General features: G+C 33.6%; 1 protein-coding gene across 10 annotated transcripts in view; it reads right to left on the reverse strand.

The window, feature by feature from the left end:
* Positions 1 to 1,562: 1,562 nt before the first annotated feature.
* LOC107101225 (potassium voltage-gated channel subfamily C member 1-like) overlaps positions 1,563 to 17,505 on the reverse strand; it is a 76,041-nt gene continuing 60,098 nt past the window's right edge. For 5 of the 10 annotated variants that reach the window (XR_001482070.1, XM_015400048.1, XM_015400047.1 and 2 more), the window contains one exon: positions 1,563 to 6,571. Coding sequence is in view for 4 of the 10 variants with exons in the window: in XM_015400051.1 (XP_015255537.1) it covers positions 6,558 to 6,571 (14 nt within the window). In the remaining 6 variants the exon portion in view is untranslated. Of the gene's footprint in view, positions 6,572 to 15,720; positions 16,547 to 17,505 lie in introns of those variants that run through there. The other 5 variants (XM_015400045.1, XM_015400044.1, XM_015400052.1 and 2 more) reach the window with 4 other exon arrangements.

The raw sequence follows: 17,505 nt of genomic DNA on the forward strand, positions 1-17,505 counted from the left end.
TTATGCAATTATTTGTTAAAACTCATTCTGACCATATTTGATTTAAATTGTCATCAAGTTATTGAAAAAATAATAAATAAAATAATAATTAAAAAAAATATATCCAAACCCACCAAATTTTTTGTGTGTGAGAACACTCAGTGAAATCATTGCTTCATACAAAGTTTTTTTTTTTTTTGCTGTTACCTGTACATAAATCTTACCTTCAGATATAACTGCTAATATGGAATGATGTATAAAATATTTAAGAAAAAAAGGTAAATAGGAAAAAAACCTGAAAAACTAAAATAAAAAATAAAAATTATAGTTAAGCCCCAAACTTTTGATACTATTGAAATATTAAGGTTTTTATATGACTAAGTTTTTTACTTTTAATTTTGTCAACACATGGTTTAGTCACTATCCAGTCTCAAAGTTAAATGGTTGATGGAGAATTTACAGAGAGAGCTGAAAGATTGAAATTATGGTAAAATCACCTTTAAACCTTTTAAAACCTGGACTATTTTCTTGACTTCTGCTAAATAAAATCAACTATTATGAATAATTCTGGCCATAATGTTTGTTATCTTATGAGAAACTTAACAATTTGGCTGTCTTATCGTGTCATATTTTGCTAGTTTAATTGCTGAACCTTCCTTGTATAGCGAAAGGAGCAACCTCAACACTATTTCCCTTTGTTTTTAAAAATATTTTAAACTTAGAAAGATCAAACGTTTTACCTGTTTCAACTAAATATATTTTTAAAAATGTAAAACTAAACTCACAAAATCCAACATTACCATCATTTTCCACCAGAGGGAGATGATGCTTTGCAACAGTTGAGCTAAAAAGCCAAGAGGCTAGGGGCGACATTTCCTAATAGCTGGCTTCATTCATAGAAAATATACACTTCTGCTTGTTGATAGACTTAATGCAGTCTGTCTCCAAACAACCTGCTGGGGTTTGATTGAATATGCTTAATACAAGGCAAAGACTTGTAAATGGAGGCAACAAAGAAATCCAAAATGGATATTTCAAAGTTCTTGTAGCCACAGACATCAATCAAGACCTAAATCTAATAGAGAATCTCTTGTATTAAAGTCTTCAAAGTCCTTTGATGCTCTTTACCCAGTTTGATCGATTGGAACCATTTTGTGAATGTAAAAAAATAAGATAAAACTCTCAAAGAGGAAAGCTGTTAGACCTAAAAGACTGCAGCTGTATTTGTAGTGACAGGTTGTAGTATAAACATGATATAATAGAAAATGGTCTAGTAGTATAAATACCTTTATAGAGCACAGTATCTCTGTAAACTATTATGTGTTTGTGCCAAAAGGTGGAGTCTTTTAAAAGCAAATCTTATGGACAGTTTAGCTTTTTATACAAAAGAGAAAAGGTGCATTAGATCATCATCTTACCCCAAATTCTCCTAAAGAAGTTACAAATTAATTTCAAGATCTCCCTTATGCTAAACTCCAAGGAGATTTAACAGCCTCTTAGAAATGACCTCAAACATGTCACTCTTTTGCATCTTGAAAGACTGAATATTTGTTGCCACCTCATTTCAAGCCTGGTTATATCACTCAGTGCTCAGTGGTCTCCCTACTGCTGTCAGATTGCTAAACAAAGTTAACTGTAATAGTCGCTTCACAATGTCACAGCCTTCCCAGTCAGTATCCATGACAGCATACTTATTTTGTTTGGAATAAGTCAACTTCAACAAACTGACACACAACTGAGATTACTTTTTCATTTATTTTAGGTCGATCTCAGTTATTTTTAAGCAATTTCATTGTCTCTGAAAAAGCATCTCATGACTTATTCATTCAAGCTGCAATGCAGGTTGGTTCACATTAGATCGCATTGACATTCATACATTTTAAGTCTCAATAGTAGAAATATGTTCAATTATGACACTTTATTGATATGTTTCTATTTTTTTTTACTCTTCAAAATATAAAAAGATAGATCATGAACATTCCATTGAAATATACTTTTTACAGTTCTTGATGAGTTGTTCTTCATGCCCCAACATTTCAAAAATGAAATCCGGCATAAGTTATAACCTGGCGTTCTAGTGACCACCTCTTGTCCCCATTACGCTCCGTTCAAGACCACAGTACAATGGACCAGTACCTAAGTCTGTTTTACACAATAATAGTATGTAAAATGAATCTTTGGGATGCTTATGTGGGTGTACGATGCGTTAAATTAGACGTCTTTAAGAGGTTTGGCTGTTGTCATATTTTCTAATTAAAATAACATTTAATATATCAAAAAACTATATATAATGTGATAGAATTTGCTCTAAGATAACTCTTTTCTTATCAATTTTAAAATATTTTTTTTTTTAGATATATGTGATTGCTATGTTAAACTATGGAAAGCCACAGCGCCACTCCATAGGTATCTGAAAACATCTAGACTGATGACAGTACATCTGTGTCTCAGGGAGCATACAGTAAGTGTCAATCAGTGGCATTCATGGTGTGGATTGCATACAGTGTCCTCAAACAAAAATAGACATGGTGAAAACATTTCAGAAGAGAGAAAAAAAAACATGCAAGTAAACTAAACAGGATGCCATAAAGGATATGTTGTGCAAGGACCATGTGACATCCTCTAAATATCTGCAGAGGATATATCTGGCTAACACACAAACACAAAGTAGCCTTGAAATATTGTGTAAAGCATTTCTGTTCTTTTGATAAGGACCTTTTTTGTATTTTCTAACAGAAAGAACCTTTAAAAATAAAACAGACTTAGCACAATCAACATTGTAATCCATTCTATTCACTGAGTTTAAATTAAATGGCAGTATTATGCATTTGGAAAAAAAAAGACATCTTTTTTCAGGGTACCACTGGCAGACATATTCCCAATGTGGAAAACAAAGATATGGCAAACCTAACTAACACTGGAGAGCAGTGGCATAAAATTAAAATACCACCTGGTCGGAAAAAAAAACAAAAATTTTTTCACAAAGAGTTGGGTGAAGCACAAAGTTTTCTTTTGCCGGTTTGCACGCCGCCTCTGAAAAACCTCTGTGGCCATCCAAGCTATGAGAACCTTCCCAAAGGGAAACTGAACATGTTTTAAAAGGGATGTACTCTGAAACATTTTTTTTTTTTTTGTAAATAGAGAAAGCTCTTGACCCTGTAAAACCTGCGCAGACTCATCAGAACTGTTGAACGCTCTCTGTAGTCTACATCACAACATGTTCTGGTGGGTTTCCAACTGAACTGTTCAAGAAATGGGCCGAGGACCATTCAGCTGCCTGAGCTAAACCCCGGACCAGCGGGGCCTGAAACTCACTTGGAAATCAAAACGAAAGGAGAGGTTCTCAAAGACCCCTCAACACTCAGATCCCCCGTCTTCCTTCAACTTCATTATTTTTATTGTCATCAGCCTCCCCCAGGTGGACACAGCTAACTCTTACCCTTTCTGTCTCCCCTTCTGACATCATTTTGGAAGCTCTGGGTCTTTTTGATTGGTGCTTGCATGACTGCGTTGTGCGATGCGATGAGCTAGCCAGTGAGATGACAAGTACTCCACCATACGGTAACGACAGATGCTATGACCTGTTCTTTAAAAAAAAAATAAATGAAGACAAGCTACCTATACACACTCATGCTGACACTGTGAGTGTGAGTAGTTTTCAGTTGCCTCTCAGAGGAAGACTTTGCTGTTCTACAACACGGCACAGTGTTTATAAAGTTATCAGGACTGGAATCATGACAGGAACCATGACAAAAGGCTGAGGGGAAATGGCAAGACTCTGTTCCCCCTTGAGAGATTATCAAGTCATAATGCATGCTTTTTTTGTTTGTTTTTTCTTGTTTTTGTTTTTTTTTATCTTTAACACATCACTGTGAGGTGTTCACATTATGTTTCTATATAGTAGAATTTATTATGTTAGAAAGAAAATAGCAAAAGACCTACATCCACACACACTATCAGCACACCTGAGTCCCTAAGCCCACTCTCTAACCTTGGAAAATCAGTTAGTACCATGCAAACTTAAAATCTCTGACTCCTTGCCGTATTGCATCTTTTATCGTCTTATTGGTCTTCCTGTTCTTCTGCAGAGGGCCAGACAGCTATCTCTGCAAATGAGGCATCCAAGGCTCTCAAGAATGTCTTTAACTCCAAAGCTATGAAGGTATGTCAAAGGACTCCATTTTGATCTGCTACAGTCGTGACAACTCTTGCCTTATTGCCAAAGAAAACAAACAAACTATGATTGCTAATCAAGCTTTCACAACTGTGACATGGATAACTGCTGTTTCTGGACGGGTGCTGCTTTTGCTACGGAGGATGTGCAAATAAGTGGAGGAGGAAACATGGAATTTGTGACTGACAACAACTAGCACACTTTGCTCAGATGCTACGGGCAAAGTAGGCCGATCGACTGCTTAGAAAGTATGCTGCTAAACGCATTTCAAAATAAAAACTATGGCAGCGGTCATAAACACTGGAATGAAGAGTGTAGGGCAGTAGTAGCAGAGAGATTTCATCAAACAAAACATACTTCAGGGTGTACTTTGCAAACATACATGTTTCAATATTCACATTTTTTTTTACTTTTCAAAAGAAAATATAGCTCTTCTCTTTAATTATAATCTTTTTTTAAAACATTAATTGCATATAACATTTTTTAAATTTACTTTATATATACTTTTTTGTATCTCTAGCACCCTTGTCTTCAACTAAGGGCTTGCAGAAAAGACAGTCATGCAAAGTAGTCATGCTGGTAAACAAAGTTACAAAAATGCATTTTTTTTCCCATTGTTCTTATTGTTCATCCTTTTTCCTTTTTCATGTATGAATAGGCAAGAGTCAGTCTCTGCTTAGGTTCTTTCAAAAAAGCTTTTTTTCCAAACCCTGTGGGGTAAATTATGTTGCACACCCCAGCATGAAGCTTCTTTTCTTGCATCTTTTCTACCAGCAATTCTCTTTTCCAGCTTGTATGAGACCTTGACTCTTTTTTTTTTTCTATCTTCTCTCTCACTGGACTCTTCCCGGACAGGAAACCCTCTCCAAAGCCATGGAGCGTCGTAGATTTGTTTATCAAAATATAGATTTGTTCTCTTTGTACATGTCCACGTTTGCTCTGCACTTGGTCTGTTTCACTGAATATCTCCTTTTGGTCGAAAAGGACTCCTCCCTCCTGAACTTCACCGTGACATTGTGTTGCCAGTGAAGCACTTGTTGGCAGCAAGAGGGACAAGAGAGAGGCAGGGCAGTATGCATCAGAGGAGTCTTGTGCCTAAACGGCAGTGTTGGGGAAATTGTAATCACATTGGTCCCCTTCACAACAACGCTGTAATTTAGGCAGGGCAGGTCAATAACCTAACAGGGTTTGACTCTTTGAGTCAGTCTATTTACTTCTCATGTCTGTGTCACCAATGTATGGGGACATTTCCTTCATGTGCAGTGAGGCACCGGAAGCTACTGGCAGTAAAAGGACCAAAAGACGATGATTAGTATGAGAGAGAGTAGCAGCCTCACCTTATATCAAATACCTTTACTAATCTACTTGACATTACAGAGGGTCATTCAGCAAGTGCATGCTAAAAGACCTTTGGTACTCAACATAGATTTCCGTGCAAGCCCACACCAGTACATAAGAGATAAGGATAAGTCTTTTCACACTATTTAGTGATAAAGACTTTTTTGGGCGAGTATAAAATGGATTTCTATGACTTGTTTCAGGTAATGCTACATGTGCTTTGATTGTTCAGCTTCAGAGTTAGTGCTGTTTGATGAGCAGGGCAGTACTTCAGTCTAATAGAAGTTAATGGAAGACTATACAAGTGCTAAACTTTAACAAGGGACGATCGGGGTGTGCTTTTAAAGACTGCATTTATGATTCTTCTGGTATTTGTGCATTGAACAAGACCAATCCTTTGTCTCTCATGTGCTCCCTAAATGACTTTTTTTCTTTTTCACTGGTAAGGAATACAAGAGTGACATCTAGAAGATCCCTTGAATGCATAATTTTTCTCTCTCGATGAACTGTGGATAGATTGGTTTTTAGACAAGGTATTTCCCAACCAACAGATGCTACAGTGTGTTAGCAGAAATGCTACATTGTTCAGTGAGTCCAGGTGATAGCAAGTGCTAACTGGAAAACTTGCTCAGTTTTTCAGCACTGCAGACGGTGCTGATTTGGTCTATAAGCAGGATGGCGTTCTAACACTGTCAGAGAGATGTTGTCTGGAATGTGTCATCAGGAGTCCTTTTTTCTCCAAAAGTGTGTCAGTGCAATGCTCAGTCAGCTTGAAGGAAAGGGTAAGGGGGTATAGGGAGGAGAACTGGGTCAGGGGCAGGTGAACTGTTGTCAAAAATTGTGGTCGGCGATCCAAGAGGCTGCTTTGGTAACAATGTGAGGAGCAGACCATGTGATATATATTTATATATATGTTTTGTTTTTTATCGTGATTACCCTCTGGTCTCTCTCGTCACCTCAAAGATCTCCTTTCAACTGTCCATCCGTGAAAAGCCTGTTGCTTATGTGGCTCCCGCCGCAATTATGTTTACCAGTTACTGACTCCTCCTAACAGAGAAGGCGAATGCTAGAAACTTAACACTGCAAAGAGAAAAACAGAGAGCCATTAATGTTAGGTTCACAGCATCTAACTTACATTTGAAATACTCTCATAGAGTCACACCAACATTTTACTGCTTTAATAATCATATCACATTTGTTTAGCTAAAGTTTTTCAAATGTAAATCTAAATTTTACTTAATTATTCAGATTCTGACAACACATCCTCATAATATCAGCAAAATCAAGAGTGAAATAATCAGGAGTTACTATTACCTGTCAACTGCAGTTTAACTGTGCCAGAATGAAGTGCACAAGTTCAAATAACATGCTTCAACAACAGGCTATAGTGACACAAACAAACATTTAAATATACTGTAAAAATGAATCAATCCCAAATAGCAAAATCATGACATTAAAACATTAATAAATGCAAAAAAAGGTACATTTTTCAAAATAAACAATAGTTGCATCCTAACCTGTGCAGTACAATTGTAAAGTAGCATGTATACCTCACACTTACTGTAACCTCTAGATAAAAGCAAAATTACACACAAAAAAAGGAATGTTTTTGCTTTAGAATAGTTGTAGTTTTATAAAAAGAAACATTCACAAGGCTTTTTCCTTTATGTTAATTAAATATTTTGCAAAATATCTGTGTAAAACAGGTCCTGGTAAAATCACTCCTTCACATTTCGTACTTTTGCATGTTGTAGGCTCTGCTTTTTCAAGTATTAAACAGTGCCATCTACAGAGGTTGTATTCACATCAGTTGCACATCAATTCATATTTACCAGAGAAATCTGTCATTCTCAATTTGAAATTGATGCTTTAAAATGACTGCCAATAGTGAACCTGTACACTATTGTAGGAAAATGTGGTTATAACACTCCTATGAACAATATACATATACCAGTAGAATATTATTTAGAGTTGCTGTGTTCTGATCAGAGGTCCTAAGCCTGCCATACTGTATTTTATAAGAGTATAAAGGCCCAAAAAGGATCAGAACCATAGGTAAAGTCAATTGTGAGTGAGAGTTAAATTAAATCACATCAGTACTAAGCATATATGAACCTTTATTGCTACAATTATTAAAACCATAAACTGCAAAGACAAATGAATTAAAACCACATAGTGGCATGACATTGATATGAAAGATGTAGTACATATGTAGGAAAGGGGCAAAGTGGTAAGCTTAAGGTACTGTACAAGGTACATAAAAACGTTTCTTAAAGGCTTTTTTTTTGTTATTAAATCATGGAATGCTAATCCTGTGTTACATAAATACAAATAGATACAAGACAACATCTCTTATTGTAGCGCTATAACTTCTTCTTTATGCTCTTCATCCCACATTTTCTGTGTTGCTGTCCAAACAATGGCAGGCTGGATGGATTGGAGACTCAAGCAAAATTTCTAACACTCCTCCTGACCAATAAAATAAAAAATTTGTATATTTGGTGTAGAAAATGTCCACATATTCCATGAGCAACTGATTAATTAAGTGCAACTAGGCCTCCCAAGTTAAAGGATTGAATATACAGTTTGTTTGTTTTTTTATTAGAATTTGAAAACACAATAACTACTTAACATGTATAAAAATAGTCAAAACAGTCAAATGAAAAAAGAATGTCTTACAACAAATCCAGTAAAGGTATTGAATGTTGGCACTGTTCTCTCCAAATATCCTCTCATGCACTAATAATTAAGTTAAATAAGTTAATTAAGTAAGTAGAAATTTGCTTTTACTTTAATTAAGTAAGTTAATATTAAAGCTCACTGGCCAACAGTCTTTTAGCCAAACTACTAATTTTCCTAATTTTTGCATAAAAAGTAGATTAGTGGCAAAATTAGACTTTATTGTGATTTCTAATGGAACAAAATTTGGAAATAAACATGTTTTTTCCCCCAGATAATATAAATATGTTCTTTATTATATTCATGTTCTATTTAGTTATATAATTTAATTTTTTTTTTTTTTTTTTGCAAAAATTAATTGTCATATAGTATTTATACCTGTACTACCTCTCATAAATATCTATTAATTTTCTTTTTTTTTCTGATTACAGTGCTAGTACATAAACGGGACTCTGGACCTTTTAGTTATAGTAAAATCAACTATTCTCAATTTTAGAACTGATTCATGTTAGAAATTGAACTAGAACCAAAACATAATTAGTCAGCCACAGATTTTGCAAGTTCTACTTAAAAATAGTAACACTTTAACTCCAAGACACAATATCAGAAAAAAAATCTAGGAATATCGTAGGTTTTTAAAAACTTTCTTTGATAAATTATGGTGAAAAATAAGTGTTTGTTTAGCCACAAACAGGCAAGATGTTTGGCTGTAACATTTTCTTTAAGACGGAATAGGCCGGACATCCTGTTACAACCTGTTCCCTGTATTAATGGCACCTGCTTAAACTTGCTATTTGTGTAAAGAGACTTGCACCAGGCAGGGAAGAGTCAACCTACTATAAGCAAACAGGTTGGTGTGAATAAAAGGGAGAAACTGAAAGAAAATGGAAGACATATAAAGCCATTGATAAACTCCCTCAATCTCTTTATTTACAAATAAATTATTAAAAAAAAAATATACTAAAATGTGATTTCCTGGATGTTATTCATTTCATTTTGTCTCTCATAGTTGAAGTGTTCCATTTCAAAGCAGGAAAACTTGCGCAAACAGTGGCTGACTAAATACTTTTTGGCCACAGTGTATTTCAAATAAAATGTCTTAAAGGTATAGTGGAGGATTTTGACAAATTTTTGAAAAGACCCACCCCCTCCACTTTAAAAGAAAATGCACATGCACAACCCTGTACCCGCTCCCAAGAGGGAACGCCTATTAAATGTGTGAGAGCGTGCACAATCCCATTTCTCCTTGTGCACGCTCTGTTTAAAAGTTGCTGTTTTCATTGCTTATACAAGCTTACTTTCCAAAAGAAGATCTGCAATTTTTCCACTATGTCAGACTCACCACCGGTAAGTGAAAATGGGGACGAGCACGTAGGACGAACTTATGTAAGCATATCACCAGAATGATTGACAGTTAGGAGGACCACTTATCTTGATGATCCACCCGGAAAAAGAATATCCTCCACTATACCTTTAATGTGAGATACTTTCAAAATTGACCATATGTTTGGTCAACTGAAGACATCCGTTTGTAGAAACTCATCCAAAAAAAAAGTTTTGTAGCTGATTATTTTGTTTTATAATTGCTAAAAGCCAATAAATTATTGCTTAAGCATCTAAAGTTCTAACACATTAAGGTCATGGTCTGAAAAGTAAAATAAGCTAGCAGCTAGCAACAAGTGCTCCAAGCTTGTTAGTAAATACATTTAAGCAGACATTTTTTTTTTTTTTTTTGTATTTGTCTTTTGTTATATGCATTTGTGGAAAATTAGGATAAAAGCTCAAATCAACTTGCAATAAGAAGAATATTCAACTAACAATGGGAAGAAGTTATGATCTGGTTTGCCTTACCACAATAATTCGTAAACTATTCTAGATTATTTTTAACATATTTTGCTTCAATATAGCTTCCAAGGCATGGATCTTTGAGTTGGTACATCTAAACAAATCAATTGTTTTGACTAAAGTAACAATTTAACCTGCAGTTAAATTATGTTTTTGAAAATAGTCTTACTGAATAACTAAAAGTTGTTTAAAACCAGAATCCCATCCTTACATTTTTGCACATTTTGTATTCCTCTCACAGCAGTTTAAAAAACAGACAACATTTTAAAAAACACAACTCATTTTTCAAACTTAGTCAGAAACAGAGTTCTATCATTTTTCAGCGAACCAGTAATACATAAATAAGTAATCCTTCCTGCCAAACTAATTAAAAGTATGCAATAAAAAAACTAAAATAAATTTCAAAACCCTCTTATAGAAATGTTTTTCTACATTTTTAATAAACAGCAACAGGTAGACAAATAGATATATAGTATCAGAAGGTTATTGTCATTACTTTTCTACTGTAATACTCAAGACATTATAAAATAGACAACAGAAGTAAACCATTAATTCAAAAGTAATATATTTTACAATTTCTAACATCATATTCGCTTGTGTAACAATTGTTTTTTAACCTTTATTTCTTAATGCAACTGTATGCTATCACTTTGCTAAAGTAGCAGACATATGTAGGCACAATGTTAGCATGCCGACAAAGTGTGCTTCTTTTGTGTCGTATAACAGATGTTCTTTAACACATTCTCTCGTTAGATGCATCCTTTTCAGAAGGCGGTAGAGCATTCAGTATTTAGTGGAATAAAATTCTGTTATAAACATTTAGTTTTTCTAGAAATACAGATGTATGAAAAGGGCAAGAGTCATGCCAAGGTACAATACTAGAGTGTTAAATTGTAATAGCAGCCACTTCACCCAAATTGAATTGCTAAACAGCAAGTCAATTTTAATTCAGTGGATAACTTCAATATGCATCATGGAGGAGTACTTTGGAGCGGACCCAAGGTGCAAACAGGCAGACAGAGGCAGCTCTGTGAGTGAAGGTGTTTATTCATTGGTACCGGATGTGGAAATAGTGTGGCGAAGTAAACATATTCACCCGTGAGTGTTTAATCTAACAGAGCCACATAAATAGAATGTAGTGTCGATGAAAACAAAGAACTAATTGTGTGAAACAGGTGGAAACGATAGTACTAGTTGGGCAACTAAAGCATGATTAAAGCTAAGCAAGGATACTGGAAATAATCAAACAGATAAAACAATAAATAAGGACTAAACAAGACATTACGGAATATAACGATCCAAGATTAAACTACACTGCAAAAATGATACAGAAATAATTTCTTACATTAACTTTATTTACCATTAATTTGAGTCGGTAAATAAGTGGAATTGCCAATGGAATGAGCATGTTTAATCTGAAAACAAAAAGATAATTAGATATTATGCACTTGAAATATGACAATGGAATATTTTTGTCTTATTCTAAAGATAAATTGTCTTGTTCCATTGGCAAAATGTCTTACTTACTTCCTCAATTCAAGAAAAAACCCCAACTTATTTTAAGAAAAAGTGACTTATTTAAATAAAACATTTTTTGGAGTGTAGAAAGCTAAACACCTTCAAAATATAAACATAAAATTGGAATGTTTTTTCTTCCAGACTATCCCCACTGCTCTATAATAATATATTTTTCTCTCAGTAGAATGCTAGCACTTACATGTAGCTGCTGTGTTAACATATTAACCTGTGGGGGATTTATTATACTGTTACCAATGTAGTTTATATACATAGACCAAACGGTTACAAGGAACAGCCGGGTGTCCTGTCAGATGAGCATACCCCGTCAGGCCAGCATACCCATAGTCAATACGCATGGGCAAAGACAGATTTGCATTTATCCCTTTAGTTTTGTATGAATAAATGACTTTAAACTACCTGAACGGGCGTGTGTCTCTTTAGTCATGTACAAAAAAACTATTTAATGTGAGATCACCATATGCTTCAAAAAACACCAAAAAGTAAGTCATTCAATTGTTTTTTTTGTTTTTTTTGTACATGACTAAAGGGACACAGTTGACTAAGTTTAAAGTCTATTATAGTACAAAATTAAAGGGATAAACTCAATAGATAAACTAAAGGGATAAACGGGTATTGACTATGGGTATGCTGGTCTGACTGGGTATTCTCATCTGACAGAACACCGAATTACTTACTGTGCACATTCCACATTGTGAAATATGCATAAGTATTCAGACACCCTAAAATTCTTTAGACTAAACTACAAACGTAAAAAAAAAAAATTTAAAATGTACTTTGAAGTGTTTGTTGCTATTGAGCAATACGACGGAATGAGAAAAATGGTGCATTGTTTCTGAAATTTACTACAAAATAGAATGAAAAGAGCAGCATCCTCCTCATTCAGCCCCCTTATTTAATAGTAGCTTTTTTTTTTTTTTTTTTTTTTTTTTTACCAATTTGTGAATCTTATTATTCCATAAAGGCCAGATTTGTAAACCCACTAATTATAGTTATGCAAAGCATATTTTCCTACCTGAGCTGTGGATCTCTGCAGCTCCTCTGCAGTTACAATGAACCTCTTTAATTAATGCTTTCTTAACCGCTCTGTCAGTTCAGATGGACACCTATGTTTGGTATTTTTTATTTACCTGCTTTACACAATTTCCATGTTCAGATGATGGAATCAAGTTCAGTAAGATCTTTAAGTAACTAAACATCAAATTTAGACACATTTTGGGAACATATCAATCTGGAAGACAATCTTGAAGTAAACATAAATTATCAAAAACGACTAAATTCAAATGACTAATGCACTCACATGTACATTTTCTACAATAATGATCACTGACATAGTAAGCAATGCATCAAAGGTTTAGCTAGTTAAATCTAGCCAAGTTTAGCTTCATAAATGACATCAACGTCTACAGGGACCTCATGGAGGCACAACAAGGCCTGTTTTTTTCCCCCTACAACATTAGATCAAAACTATGTGACTGATCTCTCATAACGACAAAAAAAACAACTCACAGTTATGACAGTCATCTAATCCGTTCTGATAAAACACAAATCTGGTCAAATCAAATACAGCATTCATGAGAAGAAAATGTACAAAATAACGCAGTGATTTTTGATTCCTCTCATCCATTTTGTCAATTTTTTTCCCACAAAGATATTTTCACACTTAATTTACTCTAAATTATAAAATATACACTTTATTTACAAGTATAACCTAAATGTAACATCCTCCTATAGAACTAATTTATGGTTCTACAACAGGTAAGTGTGCATAAAAGGGTTAATGAGATACTAAGCAAAGAAAAACAGTAAATAAAGAAAGAAATGATGCTGACAAATCCTAAAGATACATTTTTCTCATATCAACTATGATTTTCCAAAACCCAATCACTGTACATGATATCATCATGCATGTCACCTCATAACATGGATGAAAAATGTTTATCTCTGTTTAAAAGAAAAACTAATTACCAGGTTTAATTTCACATTATACACTGAAAATTACACAACTGCTCAGCATGCTGAACGATTAATTTTCAGACATTACTGTACTAGTCTTTTTTTCACATGAAAATGGGAACATAAAGCAAAACACTCAATATGGCTCTGAAAAATCTATAATCCAAGTTTTTCTTTTTTCTTTTTTAATCTGTCTGACAGAGGACAGTTCTGTTCCAGTCAATTGGCAGCAAACATTCAAGTGATAACACAAGTTCTTGCACCTTTCTATTACAGCTCTTTCAGTAAAAACATTGGAAGCACATGGATTAAAAAAAAAATGTTACCAGGACCATAGATTGTTATAGTTGTTTTTAACACCTAAACAAGAATACAAATGATCTCCATTTATACATGAAAATTGTGATCCTAAATCAGTTTTGATTCTTTTTAAATTTTCTGTTATATTTATCCACCAGTGGTACAGCAATGTGGTTTTTACAATGCAATGCAGCAGAAAAAGGAAAAAATATGAAAGACTTTTCTCACCTAAAACCATTTAAAACAACCACAATAACATCAACGTGGGCTACTCTGGCTATAAAAGTGAAAATAAATAAAAGTCTCAGCTCTTAAAATGTTTCTACACTTATTTACAAGGGGAAAATGTGAGTCATGCTAACATGTAGTCTGCCTTTTAAGCATGTGCACTTTTTTTTAGGGTAAAAATATATCTGCATATTTACATTTGCACAGCATGTCTTCCAGCATTAAAGAAATATTGCACATTTATTGCATATGTGAATGTGACTTTTTTTAGGCCTTTTTTTTGCTCATCTGTTGCTGAATACAGATTGTACATACAGTACATGAAATAGATACATCTAAACATGTCTATCTAATGTCTATCTAAAATCCAATATCTAACTATAACAGATTTTTGATTTTTCAGTCAAATAAAAATAAAAACATTTAAAACTAAGAAAAAAAAAATCTACATGTAACAGTGATGAGGTGAAACAAACAATGAGCAAAGCGTGTTTAATGATGTGGGTTTGTATCCCACCAGTTATATATAATCCATACCTTATGCCTATTTGCAAGCGTTAGTTATTAACAGAGATTGTTAGTAAAGTGCTTGTTTTTGATTTTACTTCATAGTTTAACACAATCTTTTAAATTTGACTTTCTAAAAAAATTACTCAGTAAGGAGCTTTTAAAATACATTGCACTGAAGTGTTCTTAAAAAAATAAAATAGCTAATATTTAATACTTTACTCATATCCTGATAAGGATTTTATTTCTAGTGATCAAATCAGCCATTTAATTTCACCAAACGCGAAGTGGGTAGTAAGAGTATAAAATAAATATAAAGGATTTCTATAAGACATATATTTTTCTGTGTTATTTTGTAACTAGACTCCCTCATCACTTTCAATTCTGATCACCCCTAATCTTGATTATTCTGCTCTAATCTTGAGTGGAATAATTCTAATCCATTTATTCAGCCTTATGCAGGTTTGCCAGTAAAACATAAAGCCTAAAAAAAGCATGTTTAAAGCCTAGCTTGGTTTGCCTAATGGACATCTTTTAACCTTTGACTTTTCAAACAAAGGTTCACACTATTTAAACTGAAGGCCATGTTGTTGTTTATTTTTTTTCTATTTAAAAAGAGATAGCTTGGGAGGTTTGTTGCAAAGTAAAATGTTTTCAAGAAAACAAAAATTGTTTTCTTTTAAATTACTTTACATTTCATTATATTTGAAACTTAACCATGGTAATATTCTATTTATTATTCCCAAACCTCTGAGGATTTTTTTTGTCCAACACTGTGCTAATACATTTAATAGAATTTTACAAAGCAGTTCTGGCTTCTATTCCAGGGGTCTGCACCCAGTGACTCTAGAGCTGTGAATGGTTCTTTGGACCTCCAAAATAACTTGGCTAGAAAATTAAGAAAAAAAAAAAAACATTTTACAAGTTTAGATATAATAACAACTGCAGTTTGATATAGCAGGTTTTCATTTTTTTGCCAGGAAAATTTGGCTCTAACTTCCTTGACAAAATAGCAAACATACTGATATTATTCCTAAGATCTATTTTTTTTTTTTGTCTCTAGCTGGGAATCCATAGCAATTTAATCTCATAAAGCCCAATGCCAAAGTGTTTTTTTGCAAAAAACTAACTAGATCTTTAAGCAGATCCTCAGTTTATGTTGTTACACAAGATCCTTCCGTTACCAACAGAAAGTTACTATTTGCATGTATGGGATTCCATCCCAATTTTAATAAGGTTAGACCTATTTATACTCACAATTTTCCAAGTCATCTTTTTTAAACATTAGACATTTTTTTTACTTCATGTTTAAATGTTCCTATGATGACAGGATGTTAACATACTTCGCAGGAGAAAAGAACAAACAACAATGATTTCTACTATCCTCACATTATTAGTCACAAATGACGAATGGAGAAAAAAGTTTAGCATTAACATAATGTACAAAGATTTTTTCATCTTTGGCGAAGTGAATAGATTCTTGTTTCATGTTTATTCTCTGGCTGGAGATCCTAACTTAGTTTTGTGTGGTTCAAAACACAAAATAGATGTCTATCTACAAATCGAACATTTACAATATCAGCTCATTGAGTTTTTTTTCTTATATCTGTGAAACTAATTTATTTATTTAGCCCATCCAACTATTTTATCATTTCGTCTAATTTAAAGCTACAGTTTGTACTTTTACCTCATTTGCATACACGATCCATGCATCGCAACCTTGAACTTGTGACTCCAAAGGGTCACTTCACATTCGAGTTCTTTTAACGTTATTGCTATTTGTTTGCACAATAGAGTATGATATATTTTTGTGCGTATCTCTATCATCCAATCATGAGCATCCTTTCTGCTACAAAATAGAAGGGATAGGAGAGCGACAGCGGCGTAGCTGCCCAGGGGTTTCAAAGTTCTCAAATGGTGGACTAGTGATGGGAGCGAGCCGTAGCGAAGACCCAGCCATTCCCGATATGTTATTGAGACTGCGAGATTTCTCTTGGCCAGTTGCTTTATGGTCCAAAAATGTAAACAACCATTTGTGGGTTTGAACATGTTCGATAAAAATTTAACAAAAATGATATATATGAAATGCATGCGCAGAAAAGAAAATACATTTTCCAGAAAAAAAGTTGTTTTTTTCACAAGATTTATAAAAATTGGAAACATGAATTTGCAGTGTATACATTTACAAGAGAATTTTTAAGCATGAAGGAGCACAGAAATGAAAAATAGAAATAAAGTTATTGATTATAAATGTGTTTTAAAAAAAAATCAAAATCAAATAAAAGACGCACAAGGACAGACAGAGACAAGACAGACAGGACAAGACAAAACAAGAATTGCAGGTTATGACATGTAATTTTCTTTTTTTATCAAAGTACAAAGATTATTTAGAGACTCAACAGCAATTGTAGGCCGATTGCATAAATCACCTAAGTCTTAAAACCTCATTTAGTATGCTTTATATTCAGGTGTTTTAGGCAAACCTGGCCTGAACTTCACAATTAAACACAAACATAGAATAGAAAATCCTTGACATAGAGAAGTTGACCAAGCAAAGTTATTAAAGAAAAAAATCTAGTTATGTAGCACCAGAAAATATTGTCAATCTAGTTACAGTAGATTTTCATTGTGTGCAAAGTCCTGTTAAATGCAAATGTTTTGTGATTTAAGAAAATGATACTGAAATAAATTATTGAACTTGTTTCCACCTTTAATGTGATAAATATAATGCAAAATTGTAGTTAATTATCACACAAATTTTGTAAAAGGCAATTTACAAAATATTACAAAATAAAGTGCAGTTAGTGTCAACAACTTTTATAACATTCTCCAAATCTGTCAGAGGATATTTCACAGAATTTATTTCAAATCTCTGAAGTTTAATCAAAATCTCCCTCCTTCTTTCCTCTAGCATAAAGCTGTAGATCAAAACTTACTGCTGGGCCTTGCAATTAATCAGAATT

Source organism: Cyprinodon variegatus, unplaced genomic scaffold (assembly GCF_000732505.1).
Source record: "Cyprinodon variegatus isolate N-32 unplaced genomic scaffold, C_variegatus-1.0 Scaffold1066, whole genome shotgun sequence".
NCBI lineage: Eukaryota > Metazoa > Chordata > Actinopteri > Cyprinodontiformes > Cyprinodontidae > Cyprinodon > Cyprinodon variegatus.